Below are 22952 nucleotides of genomic sequence, written 5' to 3'. Positions count from 1 at the left end.
CTATGGGTACCTGATATAGAGGGCTGCACAATTAAAAAAAAAATCTTATCAGTGCTCTTTTGTACAGTTCTCTGTTACTTAACCACCATCTCTGGTAGAGCTGGGAAAGTGAGAGCAACAAGTAGCAAAAATTTTTTTCCTGTTTATTTTTCAAAAATTTGAAACTTTGCAGGATTTTTTTGGAACCTCCCTGCACCCAAACCTAGTTTTACACCATACCTGGTTCCTCGTGAAGTTTTGATTTTATCCCTAAACTGTAACTGCTCTTTCAAACACTCAAACCCCCCATCCCTCCCCCAAAAAACCCACCTCCCCTGCTTATACTTCATAATAGCAACGCGATGCTTCAGGGTGTGTCATGCTGGGATGGCTGTGGCAGGAGCCGCAGCAAAGATACTTCCGCGTGGATGATGCACACCGTGACCTTGTTGTGACTCGTTGCTAAACTGCTGTGCAAATGAGCCACGGCTTGTTCCGTGAGCGCCCTGCAGAGCCTTCTGATTGAAGAAGAGCCATAAAGAGAGATTAAGTCACCGATAAGGGGAGAGGAACATTAACCACCCCCTCTCCAGCAGTGGTCCAAGGATCAAGTCTTTATGGAGCCCGGCAGGAGGAGATGGAGATGCCCACTTGGAGGGATCTCCTCTTCTCGCAGCTAGGCTCGGTGTGCAGGAGCAGCAGGCGGGGAGGGGGATGGCGACACCCTGGTCACGAAGGGCTGTCTGGGGGGGATGAGCACAGAGACCTGCAAACCAGTCCCGATTCCCAGCCCCAAGCTAGCAGGAAGAAGCAGGACGAGATGACAGTCCCGCTGAAGGTAAGGCGAGTTCCGCTGTCTGCGGGGGGCAGCGGGAGGGGGCGTGTTAGGCTGCGATCCTTAATTGTCCTCCTCTGCAGCTTCTCCTTGGTCCTAGGGCTCGCCTGCTTCCTCCCGGTTCTGCTGCTGCCACCTCTGCCCTTAACCCTTTACAAGCTGACCTCCGTTCCAAGCACCCAGCCCAGCTGCTTTAAGCAGCACCAGGGAGAGAACGTGGGTGCGGCAAGTCTGGTTCTGCGGCTTAATTTACTTTGATGTGATTTAGTGTATCTTGAAAGCTTCTCTCTCTCTCCACCCCCCAAGTTCATTTTAATATCGTGTTGTGGAGGAAGGTTCTGTTACTGCTCTATGTTTTGCTACAACGAGCCATGCACTGTGGATGTAAAGTGTATGTTTGTCGTTATCAAAATGCACTTACACAGACTGAACCCTGGGGGTCGCAGAGAAACGATCCCCCAACCATTTCGTGGCCGGGATGGAGATGAGGACAGAGCTGAAGGGATTCTGAAGAAACACAGTCTTTAATCAGGCAAAACTCCCGTTGACTATGGGACTATCCTCTGAGTAAGGAATGCATATCCGGCTCCCTAGAGCAGTAATGCCTTTAGATAAGACAATTATATATTTTTTTTGCACTGGCTGGGGATATTACCTGCTGTTTAACGAGTAGCTGTGTTTAATGAGTAACGTTTACATTCATTTGTAACCAACAACACATTTAGCTTGAAAGGGAAAAATGACATGGAGGAGAGAATGGGTTCCTTGGGTCTCCATGCTGATTTTCAGGTGGTTTTTAAAAAAAATAGTTTTGTTGTTTAGCGCTAATGATTGTAGATATTTGTGTAGATATGGACTTGTACCATCAGATTCCCCATTTTTTAATTTAATTTTATTTAATATTTGTATTGTGGTAGTAGTCAAAGGCCTCAAACAAAATTGATGTTTCATTACACCAGCACTGTACAACAGTGTTCCCAACCCCAGGTATTCAAATGTCCTGAGTCAGGCACCAACAAATCTTGTGGTTTTACACTATATAAAAATTGCCTTCTGGTTTTTGAGCCATTAGGATTTCAATTTTCTGTGCAACTGTGATCTCTAGAAATGACTTTACAAAATAAGAGATGAGAGTCACATGCTTCCAGGATCTGTAGCTTTAAGAAAAACACCTAGCATTCAGGTTTCAGAGTGGTAGCCATGTTAGTCTGTATCAGGACCTTGTGGTGCCTTAGAGACTAACAAATTTATTTGAGTATAAGGTTTTGTGGGCTAAACCCCACTTCATTAGATGCATGGAGTGGAAGATACAGGAGACAACACATGAAAAGATGGGAGTTGCCTTACCAAGTGGTAGGTCAGTGAAAAATCACTTTTGTAGTGGGAATGAGGCCAATGTAATCAAGGTGGACCATTTCAAACAGTTGATAAGAAGGTATGAGTATCAGCAGGGGAAAATTAGTTTTTGTAGCGACCATCCACTCCCAGTCTTTATTCAGTCATTATCATGCACTTTGAGTTGGTGACATGCTATACAGACCCATCTGTTTCGCATCCTTCAGCAATAGATCACAAGCATAATCCCTTCAGAGTCAGCTAATAAAATTCAGTATTGTTTGTAGCCACTAAGATGAGAGATATATCTGCAGTCAAATATGATGCCTTTGTGCAAACAAATCGTGCGTGAATATCATTTTAAAAGTATAAAATGAATCTTCCTGAACACCAGTAAAAATGAGACCAACACTTTACATCTTGTGTCTCTATTCCACTAAATTCCTATCTGGGCACCTAAATAAGAGCTGATTTTCAGAGGTGCTGTGCAGTACAGCTTTCATGGAAATCAGTGGGAGTTGTAGTTCTCAGCACCTCTACAATCAGCTTACTTTTATTTAGGAGCTTAAATATGGCTTTAGGAGTCTAACTTTTAAGTATCTAAGATTGGAATTATTGGCTATGGTTTAATTATTTTTAATGGAAAGACATTTTGTGTTTTCAAACCAGTTTACTGGATTCCTTTTGAATTGCTTGTGGCATATTATAACAATCTGACAACCTACTGTGTTTATCTGAAGTGATAAGGGTCCACATAGTGGCAATTTAGATCATTTGCTGCTTATCACATTGTTAAACTTCTTCATAGATTTCCACCACAACTTCAACCCATCCATTAAACTACCTCTAGAACACTCCCAGGTTAGCTCAACTTCCCGGACCACACCACAATCAGCTTCAACAATGGAACCCTACAGGCAACTATATACCAGAAACCCACAGATCAGCACATCTACTTTCATAGATCCAGTAACCAGCCCAAACACACATAGCAATTTGTTATCGACAGCCAGGCACTTGGATACCACAGAAAATTTTCCAAAGAGGAAAATTACACACCTTAATGCGCTTAAAATTGCCTTTACCAAACAAGGACACTCCACCACAGAAGTAGATCACATGGGCCACCTAATACACAGAGAAAACCTGCCTCAATAAGAAAAGTAACTCTCTCCAACTGCCCATCTGTGGTTATCATCTACCACCCCACCTATATGGGATATCATTAAACAATTACAACCTATATTTGATGGGGACCTGTCATAAACAGATAGTTAAGGGTTAATGTCTCTTATACCCGTAAAAGGTTAAGAAGCTCAGTAAACCTGGCTGACACCTGACCAGAGGACCAATGGGGGGACAAGATACTTTCAAATCTTGGTGGAGGGAAGTCTTTGTTTGTGCTGTTTGTTTTGTTCATTGTTCCCTCTTGGGGTTAAGAGGGGCCAGACGTGCAACCAGGTCTTTCTCCAATCTTCTGAAACAGTCTCTCATGTTCAAAATAGTAAGTACTAGCTAGAAAAGGCAGATTAGTCTTATGTTTGTTTTCTTAACTTGTGAATGTGTATTTTGCTGGAAGGATTTTACCTCTGTTTGCTGTAACTTGAATTTCAGGCTAGGAGGGAGGCAGTCCCTCTAGGCTATATGAATTTGAATACCCTGTAAACATTTTCCATCCTCATTTTACAGAGATTATTTTTACTTTTTCTTTCTTTAATTAAAAGCTTTCTTTTTTAAGAACCCGATTGATTTTTTTCCCTCTTGTTTAAGACCTAAGGGGATTGGGTCTGAACTCACCAGGGATTGGTGGGGGGAAAGGAGTTGGGGGGGAAGGTTAATTCCTCTCTGTTTTAAGACCCAAGGAGTTTGGATCAGTGTAGCCTCTCAGGGTACCCAGGGAGGGGAAAGTCTGGGAGGGGGAAAGGAAGGGGGATGGTTTATTTCTCCTCGTTTTAAGACCCAAGGGGTTTGGGTCTTGGTTCCCCAGGAAAGATTTTGGGGGAATAGGAAGTGTGCCAAAACACTATATTTTTGGCTGGTGGCGGCACAATCAGATCTAAGCTAGGAATTAAGCTTAGAAGGGTGCATGCAGGTCCCCACTTTTAGGATGCTAAAGTTCAAAGTGGGAAAAATACCTTAACAGGACCACATCCTGAAAGAAATCTTTCCTGAGGTTCCCTTTCTGGCCTTCAAACAACTAAAGAAACATTTCTAACACAGGGATTATCAAACTGAGGGGCCTGACCCCTTAGGGGGTTGCAAGATGTCAGTCTCCACCCTCAAGCTCTGCTTCACCTCCAGCATTTATAATAGTGTTAAATATAAAAAAGTGTTTTTAATTTATTGGGGAGGGGTGTCACACTCAAAGGCTTGCTGTGTGAAAGGGGTCACCAATACAAAAGTTTGAGAACCACTGCTCTAACATCATCATAGAAGCAAGCTTCCCACAAACCAGGACATGCCAACTTAAAGTGGCACCAGATCATACCAGAACAACAGATTAAAAAAACCCGCAGACACATCTCCTTTACTACAAAGATCAACACTCTCCACAACACACCTTACGAGATCCATGGGTCCTACACATGCCTATCCCAACATGTGGTGTACTTCATCCAGTGCACTAAATGCTAACGGACCACTTCACCTTGAATGGTTGGTCCCTTGAAATATGTACTATTCAAATCTGTTCCACCTCCTATTTAGCTGTAACATTCTGAGTATAATTCCCAGACCTGAAGAAGAGCTCTGTGTAAACTTGAAAACTTGTCTCTCTTATCTGCAGGTTTGGTCCAGTAAAAGGTATTACCTCACCAACTTGTCTCTGTTATATCCTGGGACCAACACAGATACAACAGCACTGCAAGCAGCTATTACACTAGCTGAGGTTTGCCTAATACGCTTGCTCATTGATATGGGACTATTGTTGAAGTCCTTGTAACTGTTATATTCAGGAAAATAGGAACTGCCCATGTTAGTCTAGTGAGTATGTGGAGACACAAGGTGGGTGAGGTAACGTCTTTTATTGGACAAACTTCTGTTGGTGGAAGAGACAAGCTTTTCAGCTTACATAAAGTAGTCCGTGCCAGATGTTAGAGGAAGTGTAGGATATCTTGTAGTGAGCAGCTCTAGGAAAAGGAATTTTTTCCCCCTTAATACTCTCTCTCCTCAGTCAATTTTATAAAATCATAGAAATGTAGGGCTGGAAGGGGCCTTAAGAAGTCATGAAGTCCAGCCCCCTGTGCTGAAACAGGACCAATTATACCTAGGCTAGCCTTGACAGGTGCTTGCCCGATGTGTTCTTAAAAATCTGGGATTCCACAATCTCCTTTAGAAGCCAATTCCAGAATTTAACTATGCTTAGAGTTAGAAAGTTTTTTCTCCCTAGTATCGGTGCTGACTCCATGGGTGCTCTGGGGCTGGAGCATGCACAGGAAAGAAATAGTTGGTGCTCAGCTCCTCTCCCTCCCCCCGAGCACCTCCCACCAGCCAGGATTAGCTGTTCAGTGACATGCAGGAGGCGCTGAGGGGGAGGAGGCAGAACGAGGCAGGAGTGGGAAGAGGCGGGGCAAAGATGGGGTGGAGGGGAGGCCTGGGACAGAGCACGGGTCAAGCACCCCCCAGGTAAATTAGAAAGTTTGCACCTATGTGTAGGATTTCTTTTTGATTTTGAGGTCATTAAAGAGCTCCTGATGGTCTCTTATATTCTTCCTATCTTTCCTTTGCATCAAGATAGTTTACAGTTGTGCCTCAATATTTTATCCTTGAGAAACTGTCAGCTCTTTGAACTCCTTTTTTCCTTAGATTTTCTTCCCTTGGGACCTTACCTAACAGTTCTCAGAGTCTGTTTAAAGCCTCCTTTTTTGAAGTCCATTGTCTTTACCAGAGGCACTGACTTCCCCTCTTTCCTGTGGGTGCTTGACCCACCTCTGCCTCTGGCCCCGTCCCCACTCCAGCCCTTCCATGAGGCCCTGCCCCTTCTCTGCCTCTTCCCACCACTTCCCCAAAGTCCACCCCCAAATCCGCCACCTCCCTGCCAATATTCCAACTCCTTCCCCAAATCTCCACCCTGGCCCCGTCTCTTTTCTGCCTCCTCCCCTGAGCATACCACATTCCTGATCCTCCCCCTCCCTCCCAGAGCTTGCTAATGCTGCCAAACAGCAGTTTGGCAGCGGCCAGGTGGGAAACATTGGGAGGTAGGCAGATGAGCAGGAATGCAACACGCTCGGGGGGAAGGACAGCATGGGGTGGGAGGGGGAGCTTGCTGCTGGTGGATGCAGAGCACCCACTAATTTTTCCCCATGGGTGCTGCAGCTCCGGAGCACCCACAGAGTCGGCGCCAATGGTCCTTACATTACTGGTCTCATTCTTTTCTTTCCTTAGAATCTCAAAATCTGTCACTTCATGATCATTTTCACCCAAATTAACTTCCACTTTCAGATTTGCTACCAATTTCTCCCTGTTGGTCAGAATCGAGTCTAAAATGGCTGCCCCCGGTTTCTTCTTCCGCTTTCTGAAACAAAAAGTTATCCCCAATACATTCTAAGAACTTACCAGAAATTTTGTGTGTTGCCGTATTACTTTTCCAACTAATGTCTTGTAGATAAAGTTCCCCATTGCTACCAGTTTATGTGGCTTGGATATTTCTGTTATTTGTTCTAGAAATGCCTCATCCGCCTCCTTCCTGATTTGATAGTCTATGATAGACCCCTACCATGATGTCATCCCTATTTTTTATCCATTCTATATTTACTCAGAGTCTTTCAACTGGTCTGCCTTTAACTTCATTGTGGACCGTAAAGCAAGTAAATATATTCTCGATGTATAGTGTAACACCTCCTCCCTTTTTATCCTGCCTGTCCTTCCTGAAAAAGCTACACCCCTCTATACCAATATTTCAGTCATGTGACTTATCCCATTAAGCCTCTGTGATGCCAATTAAGTCATAATTTAGACTGTGTGCTAATACTTCCAGTTTTTCCTGTTTATTCTCCATACTCCTTGAATTTGTGTATAGACATCTGAGCTGTTGAGCAGATTCCCCCACTGATTTCCCTCTTGTTGCTCCTATGATCCTATTGTAATTTTTCATGTCTCTCCTCTCCCCAACATTTAGTCCTCTGTTAATGTCACCTAGGGTGACCAGACAGCAAGTGTGAAAAATCGGGACTGGGGTGGGGGGTAATAGGAACCTATATAAGAAAAAGACCCAGAAATCAGGACATCTGGTCACCCTAATGTCACCTGTTTTATACTTATGCTTATGTCACCTGTCCCCTTTGAACCTAGTGTAAAGCTGTCCTCACTAGTTTGGCAAGTCATTGTGCGAAGATGCTCTTCCTCTTCTTGGTGAGGTAGACCCCATCTCTTTAAATGTACCTATGTATCTGTCAGGGTTAGGGAGAACAGAGGAAGACAATAGCAGTTTAAAATACTTTCTGATTTCTCTTCTATGTCTGTGACAATCCAGGTGGAAGTATAGAGGTCTAATAATAGTTTTAGAGACTAGCAGATAACCAAAGTATATGGGTCAATATTCTTTCTGTCCATAAAACAAAATCTGATCTCACTAAATCTGTGTCTGGGTGCATGTGCATGCTATTACAAAATACTTACAGGATTCCACATTTAGCCTTGGGTAAAACTTCTAAAAGCCCCATTTTCAAAAGCCTCTAGGAGCCTCAGTCCCATTGAAAATCAATGAAACCTAAGGTCCTAAGTCTCCTTTGAAATTGAGACTAGTCACCTAAGTCACTTAAGCATTTTTGAAATTTTTACCTGTTGTTTCTGTTCAGATGCACCATTTTAATTAACAATGTGTTTTGAAATGACTTGGCTAAACCAGTGCAAAACACGGTGTGGACACTCTTAATTCAATTTAAATTTTATATTGATGTATACCGATTTAGCTTAATTTAATCACTTGTATATGCTTTATTATTTATATAATATATATCAATCAAATTCAGAGTGCCACATTGTACTTTGCATGGGTATAATTAAATCATTGAAAAAACTGTTTTAAAGTTAGACTGCCCTTTCTGGCAATGATTCTCTGTTGCCCTGTATCCTGTTTAGTTATTTTACAGCAGTGCAACATGAGTTCAAGGTAGTGTAAAGCACGACCCCATAATGTTAGTAACTGCATAAGATGCAAGGCAAAAGAGGGTCTAATGTATTTGTAAAGAACTTTGGGATATCTTAAGTACTAAATGGACTAGGCAACAACAAATTCTATTCTGCTCTCATTCTGTTTTTCTCAGTTGCTTCTGTGTACCACAGTGGCTGGTGTCTTAACAAAACATAATAGATTTTAATAGTCCTAGGGCCAGATTCATCCCTGGATAGTGTTGGCTCTTATTCTGTTAGTGCTCCAACAGGGGAAAGTCTGCCTATGGAAAGTTGCAATGATGACTTCAGTAAGGAAATTGAATCCACTTTTCAAATACAGAAGAACCTGAAATATACGAACACCAAAGTTATGGACTGACTGGTCAACCAGACAGCGTGTGAAACTGGAAGTAACCAATAAGGCAGCAGCAGAGACACACACACACAAAAAGCAAGTACCCTGCCTGTATTGCGTCTTAAAGGCAGGCACATCTGGGCTGTCTGTCCTCACTTCCACACCAGGTAGCCACTTACAGAAATACACTGTCCAGAGCCAGCAGACCAGGAGCAGTGCTGGGGCCTGTGCTGCTTTCATCCCTCGCCCCAAAGGGGGATGCAATGGACTGTTTTTACCCCCTCTTTCCTGGCATAGGGACATACTGTTCTCTCTCTCTCTCACACACACACACGACGGACAAGCTTGCAAAGTCATGCTGGCACTGAGTAGGGAGCTCTGCTGCTCCTGAAGCCTGGTGGAGGGAGCATAAGAAAACAGAGTCAGTTATGATTACTGATATCATAATATTGATTTTTAAGTAAACATAACTATACTTTTGTTCCAAAATATTGGAATGTAGTAGTGAGGCTGAAATATAACCAGACCTTCTCCATTTTCTACTATTAGTTGGGGGATAATCAGCTGGTTATAAAATAGTGCAAATCAGCGTGACATTTGTATAACTGTCTTTGGCTTTATGTGTAAGGGTTTGGTGTGAATTACCTTGTAACCCCCGCCTCAGTGAAGGAGGACTTGTTGGAATTAAACTGTATGTCATCTCCATTTCAACTTGTGGAACTCCTTACCTGAGGAGATTGTGAAGGCTAGGACTATAACAGCGTTTAAAAGGGAACTGGATAAATTCATGGTGGTTAAGTCCATAAATGGCTATTAGCCAGGATGGGTAAGGAATGGTGTCCCTAGCCTCTGTTTGTCAGAGGGTGGAGATGGATGGCAGGAGAGATATCACTTGATCATTGCCTGTTAGGTTCATTCCCTCTGGGGCACCTGGCATTGGCCACTGTCAGTAGACAGATACTGGGCTAGATGAACCTTTGGTCTGACCCGGTATGGCTGTTCTTATGTACATGCCAGTCTGATAGCTGCCCTTCCCCCGCATCTCCTCAAAAGCTCTGCCAGCCTCTGTTTTGCCTTGCAGGTTAACCTTAGGTGCACTCTGGCCCCAAACCTCATTAAAAAGCATTCCTCTGAAGTACCCAGCCCCTGTCACTGGACACTCCCAGAAATTACCAAATCTGCTGTCTCCAAAGTGACAGTATACACACCACCCTGTTAGATCATCTGAGGATCAGCAATTTAATATATTGCACTGTGATGAACTTATAGTAAAACCAAGAATAAGTTTACTAAAAAGACCAGAGCTTAAGTGATACTAAGCAAAGGTAATAGAAACCGAAAAGTTTCAAATAAAACAAAAGTATAACACACTTTCTAGAGACTAAAATTTAACAGGCTACAATCCTTGTCTAAGGCAATTTTTCCTATAAAGCCACCTCTCAGCATCACCAACTCATATGACTGGGGATCTACCATTCAGGGATACAGAAGATGCTGACCTCTTTCTTCCCTCAGTGATGGATAACCATGTCTCTCTCCCTCCCTCTGCCTTTATAGTTCAGTAAACCTTTGAAAAGCATTCTTGCTCTTGGTTCCCACAGTGCTGGTGCCAGGGACTCTTTTCTCATCCTCTTGTTATTTTGCTGTTCCTGGTGAGTTTAGATGCAAATGTTAGATCCCATTGGCTTTGGCCTACCCTGCTCCATTTACATTCCAGATTTAGGCAGACAGGCAAACCAAAATTCCTTTGTCTGGACAAACTTGTTTACCAAGCTTGCCTTGTTTCATGGTTTGAGCATATTTTTAGTACATACCCACAACTTTTTAATTGTTACCTGTACCTACACCATGCAATGATTAGGATGACCAGTATACGTTTTCATTTAATTCTTTACACAACATTCTTTATAGATAAATACCATGACAACAATGTGTTAGGTATAGTGAGTTTGTGAGGCCTGATAGGCAGTGCTGCTATATGACAGTGAACTCTTTGCCAGTGGGCATTGAGAGGTTCTTAGGGTCAGAGCTGGAACTTAAGGAATTTTGTTCACTCCACAGAAAAGGTAGAATCCAGTTTGCTTCCTCTCAGCTGTGCTGATTCTGCAGGACCAACAGAAGTAAAGACTACTAAAAATATGTGTCCTTGATTATTTCATTTAATGAAATGTTATCCTGATGGGGGGCTGTAATAATAGGGACTCCATTGTTGTAGGTGGAGTACAAACACACAGGAAGACTTTGCTGCTGCTCTAAAGAGCTCGTAAACTAAGGCCTGGTATACGCACAATTTCTATACCAGCATAATTATTAAAATTAATGGTATGACTGTTTTTTAACCAACAGTTATATCAGGATGACACCTTAATTCCTGTATTACTGCAGGCACACAAGGGATCTTATACTGGTATAGTTTATTCCTCTTTCCTATAGTGATACAACTACATCATCCAAAAGAGGGGATTGTACCACTTTACTGATGGACAAAGCCTATGGGCAGCTTAGATTCCTAAGTTACTTTGGAAAATGGGACTTAGGCACTTAAATTGCTTCAGTGTCACAGGATGATTGGCCCCTTGAAGAAGGAATGGGTCCTGTTCACCTGTGAGTAGCTAGCCACCTCCCAATGGGGCCTGATAGAAAGCACCTGGCATCTCTAAAAACCTAGGAGGCAGTTCAGACAGAGAAGATGATGATGTAGGAAGGAGCAGCAGCTGCTGGGAACTGCTGAGGGTTCCTTGGAGCAAGTTGCTAGTTCTGCACTTGCTTTTTCCTGTTGCCGCCCTGCCATCCTCAAAAAAAAAAAAAAAAGAGTAGGAGTGGGGAGCTGGGGGAGGTGGGCGTGCTAGTGCACAGAAAGAACAGGAGAGAGTTGACTGGTTGGAGCTGGGGAACCTTACCAAGCAGAGGCTTGTGCAGTGGCCCCCAGGTAAAGGGGAAGATCTCACTTGGCCAGGGCAAGGCTGAATTCAAGTGAAGAGGGTGATTCTGGAGGAATTCAGCAGCGATGAGACTTGCAGGCAAAGGAGGTCTAGAGAATGGAATGCTGTGGGGAACCTGCTTGCAGAAGAGTTGTAAGAAGCTTGGAAAATGGCCAGCAGGGTGGAGGCCCTGGAATAGGGGCACAGATATCATGGATTGTGACCTCTCAGGTAGATGACCTGCAGAGGTGAGGTCCTGGGAGAGGGATGACAGAACTGATGAACTGTTCTTTCTTAGCTTGTTTTCTTTTGGGATTTGTGAACAGTTTCACTTTGAGAGACCTGCAAATGGATGCATGTATATTAATAAATGCCTGGAAGAGGGCTTTTATTAAACTCCTAGAGGGACATCATTCCTTTCCTGGGCTGATGAGATGGCCAGTGGTCTGGTTTGTGGAGAAGAGGATGGGCAACTTGTCTGGCTTTGGGGAAATGAAGCAAAGAAAACCATTGCAGGTTGTGCTGTGATCAGCTACTTGAGGGTACCCTGTCTGCCGGCAGCTGTATGACAAGAATTTTCAAAATTCTACTCTAAGCCCCTATCTTGTAATATGTAGTGTGCAAGTGGACTGCTGTGCCCATGTGGAGCACAAGACAACAAATGAATGTAACAAACAACTGGAGGGAAGGGGCGGGGAGAATGAAAGACAGAAATAAGATCATGTGATTACATAGGCTAACAATGTGAACAACATGATGGCTCCAAATAATTTGAACTCTAATTATAATTAATCTACATTGAATCAGTACCTACTGTGCCATTTGACATTGCCCCCAACCAAAGTGACCCTCAGATCAGTAACTATTTATGCCATTTAATTAGGGTGTATTGTGTTTTCTTTTTTGTCCCTGCCCCTGTCCCCAGCCACCTATCACTTATGAACATTATGAACTCTTGTTTTCATTTAAAAACAAAAAAAACCCCAGAACTTAAGCAATTCCCATGACTCCTTATCAAGTCTTCGACTCTCCCTCTCTACAAACCCCACACCCCAAGGTTGCTTTACCCATCTGCAGATAAGAGGGATTTCCTACCCTCTGCTCCTGTCCAAGAGGACAGAGATGAGACAATATAGGTATCAGGTGAAAGAAGGGTCTTCATTGATAAGTTTTTGTCACTAAGAAATTAAGATTCAGTATGACTCTGAATACATGCAATCTTTTGAGGAAAAAGATGATGTCAATTTCTTCAATGTCAATATTTAGAGCATTTTGAACAGCATGGGGGTGTATTATGGACTTGACTGGATACTAAAGCAGTGATTTTTTTAAATTTTTTTTTTCATTTGCTGACCCCTAAAAAATTTCAAATGGAGGTGTGGACACCTTTGAAAATATTAGACATAGTCTGCAGACTCCTAGGTGTCCATGGACCATAGTTTGAAAACCAGTGGACTAAAGAAAGTGAAACAAACAGAATTTGTCATGAAGATTGTTGAGCATGATAATAGAAACCTGTGACTAGTGAGAAAAGAAAAAAAAACACATCATGTCTATTGGTAAACTTTATTTGAAAAGCATAAACATACAAAACATGTCTTATAACACAGATAATAAAGTGATAGCCATATTTAACATAGTCTAATAAAAATAAACCATGTAAGGCTCACCCAGAAACTATATGTAAATTGCTGAATAAAGATAACTTTGAACTATCTGGTGAAGCCCAGTTCTTCTAGGAACAGTAGAGCGATAGCTCATGTTTAGTCAAGACATCTAGGTAAAAATCCAGGTTGTCCAGTCAGCTGTCCAGAAGTAGCTTCAAAAATAGTGTGTGTTGATTGGAACCTTTTTGCTTGGTGAAGTCAATAAGATGAAGAGCATTTGGGGCTTTGTGAATAGCCACCCTGAGCAAGATTTGGAATTTAGAAGAAGCAAGCATATTACTGGCTAGCTGAATAGCTGAACTCTATGCCCAATGCATTAATACCCCAAGCACTGACTGCATTTTGGCTACATAGAAAAGCCACAGAAAACTACACGATCAGTCCAAAGCAGAGTGACCTTTAACAATTGTATTTATATCTATTTATCCAAATTTGCAGAAAACTCAATCTGGAAATACCGATATAAATTATAGACTGAGGGCCAAATCCTGCTTCCTTGTTTTTATAGGAGTAGCCCTATGATTTCAAATGGAATATGCAGGCACGATTTGATGAGGACATGCAAAATCAAAACTGCACTTGCTTTCAAACTACCAGTCTGAAAATTAATAAAGTAAGCACCACTTTTCATCATAGATTGACATATTTGAAAATATAGTGAATTAGTCAGCATTTCTTGACCTAAATGCAGTTCCTTTGCACTTTGCTAGTAGTATGGGAGCCAGCTGTAAGTGTGTTACATAATTAATTACAATAACTCTGAGAAATAATCTGTTTTTAAATTCTAGCTGCCAAATCCTGCAGTCCTTACTCAGTTGTAAAATACATGCAGTATTCTCTAGCTAATTTTTTTTTGCTGATCACTCAGTGCAAGTCTAGATGCCTCAAAGCATTAACTTAAGAAACAGAGCTCGGTAAATGTTATGGGCCAGATCCTTAGCTGATGTAAATTGGAATAGACTGTTAATGCCAGCTGAGCATCTGGCTGTAAATGTAAATGAAAATTAATCAATATTTTCCATCTCCTTTAGCACAGGAACTAGGGAGCTCAACTTCATTGAGAAGGATAGTTGCAAACCTATGTTTTATTTTTCCCAGTTTTGGTTTGGTTATATTTACTTTTTTGGTTGATTGCGATTTTTGTTTATATTACTGTCTAAGGAACTAGGCAGTGTCTCACGAGCATCAGAACATCACAAAATCTGTACTGCATGTAGTTTAATGTATCTTATTCCGATATGAAGGCAATAACCTCACAAGTTCAGATTTATTGCATTTTGTTTTAACCGCACGTCTTAACCTGAATTCTGATGATCCTGCAACCCAAAACTTTTAATTGTTGCCTATTATTGCTGTCTCTAACATGGAAATAATACAACCACTATATATATTTAAATTCTGTAGAAAGGCCTGACCATTTCATCCCATAAATAAATAATTTAGAAATATTTGTAGGGGCAAATTTTCAATTCTTTCCTGCTCCTTTCTGGCGCAGGGGGAAACTTACTTATTCTCTCAGTCCAGCTTTGAAATTGTGTAGAATTTGAAATGTATTATGTAAAGGTACTAGCGAATGGTTTTGGGGGGAAGCTATTAAGAGTTATGAAGTGGAATTACATAAGAGCTGTGAATGCTGCTGTAGGGGTTGGTGGAGACTCTGGGAATCATATACCCTCTGACAGTTTCCCAGCTTTAGAAGGAAATTCATTGATCCTGTACAGGGCCGGCCTTAGGATTTATGGTGCCCTACGCGAGATTATTAAACTTGTGCCCCTGTGCCTGATCTGCTTTTAGCAACACAAACATAAGCTTACAGTATTGGAAAACTTGCCACATTCAAGTTATTAAAACCAGTTTAACTTAATTAAGCACACTGTAATGCTGATGGACTAGCACTAAAGAAGCAGCACTATAGAAAAAATTCTGATATGACAGAATGATGCAAATAATATATTTTTTAATTTATCAAAATTTTATTGGAAATTTATATGAAGAGGTATTGAAACAAAGATTTGTTTTTAATTAAAAGCAATCTTTCTGGCTTTTTTGGCTGCAAAATCAGTAATAATGTCATCGTAAGACAAAGACAAAGTCGTGTCTTGTTCGATTGCAAGAATAGCAAGACCAGTTAAGCGTTCCTGACTCATTGCAGAGCGGAGATAGTTTTTAAATGAGCTTTAGTTTTGAGAAACTCCGTTCTCCTGATGCTACTGTTACAGGAATTGTCAGTAGAATACGAGTGGCAATGTACACATTAGGATATATGTCAACAAGTTTGCGGGTATGAATAAACTGTACAATGTCCATCACCAATTTTGCATGTGGCAACATTGATGACAGTGTACTCAATTCTTCATACAGTTCAAGTCCATTTAAATCAAAACTATCACTGTGCTTCAGGAGGCTCTCTAGGTTCTTGCACTTTGTCATTAGTTGCTCTTGTTTTCCTATTTCGTTGAATTTAGTTATGTCATACAAAAATCCAAACTGTTCATGGTGTACTTGCAAGGTATTAAACCTTTCATCAACAGCCGATACTGCTTTATCCATCACAACATTAAAAAATTCAACCTCAAATTTCTTTTCTGGATCGTCTATGGGCTCATCTGCTCCTTCATATTCCATTTGTCGTTTTTTCCTTGAAACTCGTGTCACATTCGCACATGGAAATTTTGGTTCTACATCGATGGCCTGTGCAAGCTCTCTTGCTGTAACCTGTGCTTCTTTGAATCCATGTTCTCTGTATTTCACTAAAAAGTCTTGTGTGTTGTTTAGTAAGGTAAGTGTTGAATCAAGCTGCATCATTAGACTCTGCATTATTTTGCTTACACTTGAGATTTTAACAAGAATGTCCTACCAGATTACGACAGATGTTAGAAACTTGAAGCTGGATATTTCAGAGGCCAATGACTGTGCTTCACTTTTAGCTTTTGGATCTCTGGCTTCTTCCGAAATAGCAACCAATGCTTCATAAACTTCCTCAGATTGATATCTCAATGTTTTTACACTTTCTACTCTGCTTTCCCAGCATGTCTCAGATAGAGGCTTAACGGTAATACCATTGACATGTGCTTTGAATATTTGCCATCGTTGAGTGGAAGCTGAAAAGAGCACGTAAATGCGTTGCAGCAAACCAAAAAAAGATATAGCTTCTACAGAAGACTTGGCCATATCACACAATATCAAATTAAGGCTGTGGCATGCACATGGAACAAAAAAGGCTCGTGGATTTTCTCTCAGCAATCTAGCTTGCACGCCAGAAATGCATCCTTTCATATTGGTGCCATTATCATAGCCTTGTCCTCGAATGTTCATTATGGACAATCCCATTTGTTTTAGTTCATCAAGGAGAGTTTGAAGAAGTCCAAAACCTGTAGTGTCTTGTACTTCTAAAAATGTGATAAACAATTCCTTAACTGTAATCTGTGCTGAATCACTAATGTCGACAAATCTCACTATTAATGACATCTGTTCTTGATGACTTATGTCCGGAGTGCAATCTAGAATTACGGCAAAATATTTTGCCAAAGTAACCAATGAAACAATTTTGTCTCTCACTTTATTACTCATTAGCATGATCAGTTCATTTTGAATTCTTGGTCCCAAATAGTGGTCATGTATTTCATTTTCAGTCACTCTTCTGAGATGTTCACTCATCACTGTGTCAAATTTTCCTAGCAGTTGTACAAGGCCCAAAAAATTTCCATTTTGGGGCTGGAATAATTTCTCAACGCTTCCTCTAAAAGCAAGATTGTTTGTTGATAGATATTCAACAATAGATAATAGACCTTCAAGAATACGACGCCAATGCTGCTTTTCTGACTCCAGCAATCTTTGCTTTTGGGCATCAAGAGTTGTCTGATTTTTTAACCTTACACTCAGCTCACACCATTTGTGCATACTTTCAATGTGGTATTGTGCCTTTTCATGTTGTAGTAATATGTGACTAAGATTTTTCCAATCATTAATACCCATGATTGCTATCTTAAAATTGCAACTATTGAAAATCTTGCATGGGAAACAAAATACAGCACCCTTGCATTTAGAGTACACAAGCCACCGTCTGTTGACAATTTCACCGTTAGAAAGTCTTTTGTAGTAATTGTTTTTTTGTGAATTTCCTACCTCTAATGTCTTTAGGATATTCAAGACCTTTTATTCTCACAGGGCCTTTCTCAAGTATAATGGCACGGTATTCGTTGTTTAAAGATTGTGGCCATGTGCCAATGTCATCTATATCCCATGCTAGTACAGTTTCAACTGTTTTAATTTCTTGTTTTGTGTCTGCATCTGTTTCAAATGATTGTTCTGTGTGTTCTTGTGTTTCTTGAGCTTCATCTGCATAAAAATTTTCTTGGGAAGTTACATGATGATCTTGATCAACATCGTTGTTTTCATGATGTACAAACTTAAGTATAGAACCCTTCTGTGCTTCTACAGCTAATCCTATGTCATTTTTCCATTTTCTTTTTTGTGACCCAGAAGGTTGTTTTCGATAGGACATAACTTATAAGGGTGTTTTTTAAAGAAATAACTGTTTAAATTATTATCAGAAATATTATTTAAAATAGCTAATATAGGATAGCCGTGAGCCTGTGAACTTGAGCTAGTGTGAAGACTGAGACACAGTAGAGTTGGAAACCCATGTCATTTTTACAAAGCCAATTTTTAGTTTTAAATGTATAATGGGCATCCGTCTTAACATTAGTTACAACTCTATATCAACTTTATACTGTAAATAGATCAATGGCATTATCCAGTTTAATAAGCTGGGTTTCCAAACAGTGGGAAAATATAACCCTAGTTTTACTCCTAGGTAAAGCACAAAGTGACCAAAATGAAGTCAGCACAGAATCATCTCATCTAGATTAAGGTAGCACAGAAATGTTACAGAAGTTCTGTTGTGCCTTATTTTTGTTTGGAAAGACATTAGCAATAGCAGCACATTCACATGATAAAATACATGATAAATCACTGCCTCTAAAGTTCCGTCAAAAACTGACATTTTCACAGCTCTAGCATGATCTGCTGTACAGATTCTTCACAAAGAAGTGTCCCTGGCCTTTTTAACTCATTAACTATGTATTTACTTTATGAAAGTTGGAGAAAACATTGTGAAAAACATTGGCTGCCCAACTTCTGGGCTGGCAAAAGTTATACTGACTCACAGGGAAAAAAAAAAAAAGCAGGAGAATCTTAGTACAACATATGGTCACTTCTATACCAGGGGTCAGCAACCTTTCAGACGTGGTGTGCCAAGTTCACTGTAATTTAAGGTTTCTCGTGCTAGTAATACATTTTAATGTTTGTAGAAGGTTTCTCTCTATGTCTATATTATATAAATAAACTATTATTATCTGATGTCTTGGCCACCGGTCCTGCTCAGGCCACTGCCAGCTGAGTAAATGAAATCCCAAACCGGCAGCAGGCTAAGCGGGGCTGGTGGCTGGAACCCTAGGCAAGGATCCCAGGCCCTGCTCAGCCCACTGCTGGTCTGGGGTTCTGACCACCAACTCCTGCCAGCCAGGATCCCGGTCGCCAACCCCCCCTCAGCCCGCTCACCCAGGCTGGCAGGAGGCAGAGTGGGGCTGGGGGCTGAGCTCCTGACTGGCAAGGGGCCGGCAGCCGGAACCCCGGAATAGCAGTAGGCTGAGTGCTGCTGGCACCCCAGACTGGCAGCAGACTGAGCCACTCAACCCCCCACCGGCCCTGCTCAGCCCGCCATCAGCCCACTCAGCCCGCTGCCGGCTGAGTGAATGGAACCCCAGGCTGACAGAAGGCTGAGTGGTTCAGCTGGCCTGCTCAGCCCACTGCCAGCCTGGGGTTCCTTGGGGGTCCCCAGCCAGCAGCAGGTGGTGAGTGGGGCTGATGGCTGGTATCCCAGCTGGCAATAGGGCAGCAGCCGGAACCCCAGAGCATGATGGGCTGAGCCACTCAGCCTGCTGCTGAATACCATCAAAAATCAGCTCCCCTGCCACCTTTGACACGTGTGCCGTAGGTTGCCGACCCCTGCTTTATACACTAGTAAGGAGATGAGCATATTACAGTTGTTGGAGGGCTCTTATCAGGAGTAACAGGCTATAGGAAAGTCAGTCAACATTTTTTGTTTCTCTGATGAAAACTGGCCCACTCCCTGCCTCAAACCAAACCTGTCACTAATAATTGTCAACAACTTAATTTTCTGTTTTTGGCTAAGATATTGATTTTAAAAAAATATTGAAATTGGATTCAGGATTGTTAGCAAGAATTTTTGGCAAACAAAGTTGTTAAATGACAATCTAAATGGCAACACAGTACTGCTTTCATGCTTGGCTCACCCCCCAGCCTGCTGGTCCAACAGCTGCAGTAGAGGAGGAGATAGGTGGAAAACTGCAGGACCCCAAAATCCACCTCTTGGGGTGCAGAGTGGCAACAGCAGCAGCAAACCCTCAGGTCCAATCACACGCCAATGGGCACCACCACCAGCCTTACGGACCATGGTGAAGTTAGCACAGCACCTGATCTCAGGGACAGGGCACCCATGGAGCCACAGCAGCTCATCCTGCCCTGTGCAGCTCCCCCCAGATGAGATGGATCGCTGGCAGCTGCCAGCCCGGGGGACAGGCACTCCCCAGCTAGGGTGGCCAGATCCAGATGTCCTGATTTTATAGGGCCAGTCCCGATATTTGGGGCTTTGTCTTATATAGGCACCAATTACCCCCACCTAGAGTGACCAGACAGAGTGTGAAAAATCAGGACAGGGATGGGCGTGGGGGGTAAAAGGAGCCTATATAAGAAAAAGACCCCAAAATTGGGACTATCCCTATTTTATAGGGACATCTGATCACTGTACCCCAATCCCCTATCCTGATTTTTCACACATCTGGCTAACCCCAGCCAAGCCCTGTGTGACATTCCAATCCTGGCTGCCTGCCGAGGAAGTGAATTACTTTCACTTTCATTCCTCAGCAGGCAGCCAGCCAGCCCTCCCCCCACCTATCCCCCAGCACCTCACCCAACCCAGCCCTGATGGAGAGGAGGGAGGAGAGAGAGAGGGGTGCTCCTGGGGAGGAGGGAGAAAGGAGGGGGTGCTCCGTGGGGCTGGGGGGAGAAGAATGGATGTTATGGGGGACAACAAAGGATACTGGTTCCAGAGCCACAGAGCCCGCCTCACCTCACCTCAGCCGGGGGGGAAGAGTCACACTCACAGGTGAGCTCCTTCCCCAACCCCTACTCCCTCCCCTTCCCAGAGACCCCAGCAGCCAATCCCATTCCTCAGACTGTGCTGCATTCGGCTCTCTCTAGGACCCAGCAGCCCTGCTTCTACACTGTCTGGGCTGCCTGCAGAGTGGTGCCCCCAGGCAGAGTGAGGCCCTACGGGGCTGTCTATTCTGCCTATGCCTAAGGATGGCCCTGATCCTGTACCATTGAGGGAAATGGGAATTGTGCCATTGACCTTAATTGAAGCAGGACTGTGTCTTTGGGGCCTGATCCAAAGTACATTGAAGTCAATAGGATTTTTCCAATTGATCTCTTCAGGCTTGGCTCCTTGTGATTAGAACTAATGTGGTCAGCTACCCGAGGATTAAGTTTTATGGGATGATTATTGCCATTATGGTTTTAAACACTGAAAAAAGTGGCTGTGTATTAAAGGAATGCAAATATGTTGTGGGAAGTACCCGGAACATCTGGTGTCTATCTTTTAGCTTCTTTTTGTTTAAGAGATGTACAAATCTAATGCTAGTTCAGAATGGGTTGGTGGTGTGAAGTTGCACTCCATATGTTTTATGGAAATGTGCTAATGAATGTGAATATAATGTAACTGGAATATGCTTCATGCAAAAGGTCTCTTGTAAGGTATCGTTACAAAGCTTATATTCTACTGAGTGTATTCATTGTATTTGTATGTATGTATCATTCTTGTATCTAAAACTAGAAATATGAAGTATAACTCTGAAGTCCTATTGTAATTATGCAAAATGTGGGCCACTGATGGTAGTTTAGAATCTTGATGGCTCTCATTGACTAGGACAATTGGTTGTAAATGGCTATGTTTACTTGCGAACTTTCCTGCAAATTCCTGTGAGTCAGGCTGGGAAGAATGAAGGCTTGGGGTTTCACAGGACATGTGACCATGTCACCTGGTACTGGAATCCATCTTAGATCTGGTGCTTTTCCATTTAGAATGAGGGATGGGGACTTAAGAAACAAAAGATTCCCGCTTTGTGCCAAAGCTATGAAAGGGGGTAGAACAGAACAAAAGGGGCTGCCAGTCATGAGAAATCCACGAGTTATAACCAGAGTTGGAACTAACAAGGTCTGTACCAGGGGAAAGGATTGGGCCCAGACTAGGAAGGAGTCTAGTCTGTGAAAGAAGCTGATTGAAACATCTGAGGGTGAGATTTACCTGTATTCAGTTTCTTAAATGTATTAGGCTTAGACTTGCGTGTTTTGTTTTATTTTGCTTGGTAACTTACTTTGTTCTGTCTGTTATTACTTGGAACCACTTAAATCCTACTTTTTATACTTAGTAAAATCACTTTTGTTTATTAATGAACCCAGAGTAAGTGATTAATAGCTGGGGGAGTAACCAGCTGTGCATACCTCTATCAGTGTTATAGAGGGTGGACAATTTATGAATTTACCCTGTATAAGCTTTATACATAGTAAAACGGATATATTTGGGGTTTGGATCCCAATGGGAGCTAGGTGTCTGGGTGCTGGAGACAGGAGTACTTGCTGAACTGTTTTCAGTTTTGGGGGCGTGGTTCAGACCTTGGGTCTGTGTTGCAGCAGGCTAGCATGTCTGGCTCAAAATGACAGGGTTCTGGAGTCCCAAGCTGTAAGGGTCCGGTGCTGGGGCTCGTCCCTCTCAGGCACGGCGGGGAGCCAGGGCACCTCCCTACAGGCAGCAGTCCGTGTAGGCCGAACCCCTCAGCAGAGGCTGAGGGAATAGAGGGTCTGTAAACAAGGCAGAAACCCAGCCCTTCAGCAGGGGTGGGTACACACAACGTTTATAAGCCCAGGCCCTTGGGCAGGGCGGGCAGGAGGCAGTCAGGCTCAGGCCTTTCAGCAGGCTGAGCAAACACAGTGTCTATAAGCCCTCCTGGGGCAGGGTGGGGCAGTAAGCAGTTCAGGCTCAGGCCTGTCAGAAGGCTGAGCAAACACAAAGTCTATAAGCCCGGCCCTGGGGCAGGGCGGGGCAGTAAGCAGTTCAGGCTCAGACTCTTAGGCAGGGGCTGAGCAGCAGTTTAAACTGTAAGTCTATACAGAGGCCTCCTCAGGCCAGGGAGAGGGGGAAGTCTGCCACCCTTGAAAGGGTGGCAGGGGGGACGCAGGCCCTCCCGTTCCACTGCGTCCCAGCCCGGGGCCCTAGCAGCTGCAAGGGTTCGCTGCAGTCAGTGGGGAATCCTGGCCGCAACACACTGACATTGGTTCAGGGTCCCCTGGAGCCAGACCGGGGTCAGCTACCCCCGGGCCACTTCCAGTCTCCCCCTCTCTAGGTACCTGTCCTCCACAGGCATTGTCCTGTGGGTCCCAGACCATGGGTTCCTCTGGATACTGGGCGGCGGGAAGCTCCGGCAGCTCCTCCGGGTAGTGAGCGCGGGGCAGGTCAGGCCAGCGCTCCTCCGGATACCGGGCCCGAGGCAAGTCAGGCCAGCGCTCCTCCGGGTAGTGAGCATGGGGCAGGCTGGGCCCGGCGGGAGCTTGGGCACCAATGTCTGTCCTCTCCAGCAGCCTGCGGTCAACTGAGCGCTGAGGCCGGGCCT

At 43.2% G+C, this 22952-nt stretch overlaps 1 protein-coding gene across 1 annotated transcript in view; it reads left to right on the top strand.

Moving 5' to 3' along the window:
- Positions 1 to 352: 352 nt before the first annotated feature.
- TRPM6 (transient receptor potential cation channel subfamily M member 6) overlaps positions 353 to 22952 on the top strand; it is a 147722-nt gene continuing 125122 nt past the window's right edge. Inside the window, exon 1 of the mRNA XM_050944118.1 lies at positions 353 to 817. Coding sequence (XP_050800075.1) covers positions 617 to 817 — 201 coding nt within the window. The 5' untranslated portion in view covers positions 353 to 616. The remainder of the gene's footprint in view (positions 818 to 22952) is intronic.

The sequence above is a fragment of the Gopherus flavomarginatus genome, chromosome 3 (assembly GCF_025201925.1).
Source record: "Gopherus flavomarginatus isolate rGopFla2 chromosome 3, rGopFla2.mat.asm, whole genome shotgun sequence".
Lineage (NCBI taxonomy): Eukaryota > Metazoa > Chordata > Testudines > Testudinidae > Gopherus > Gopherus flavomarginatus.
The sequence above is the reverse complement of the archived record's forward strand: the minus strand, read 5'-3'. Positions and strand labels throughout refer to the sequence as shown.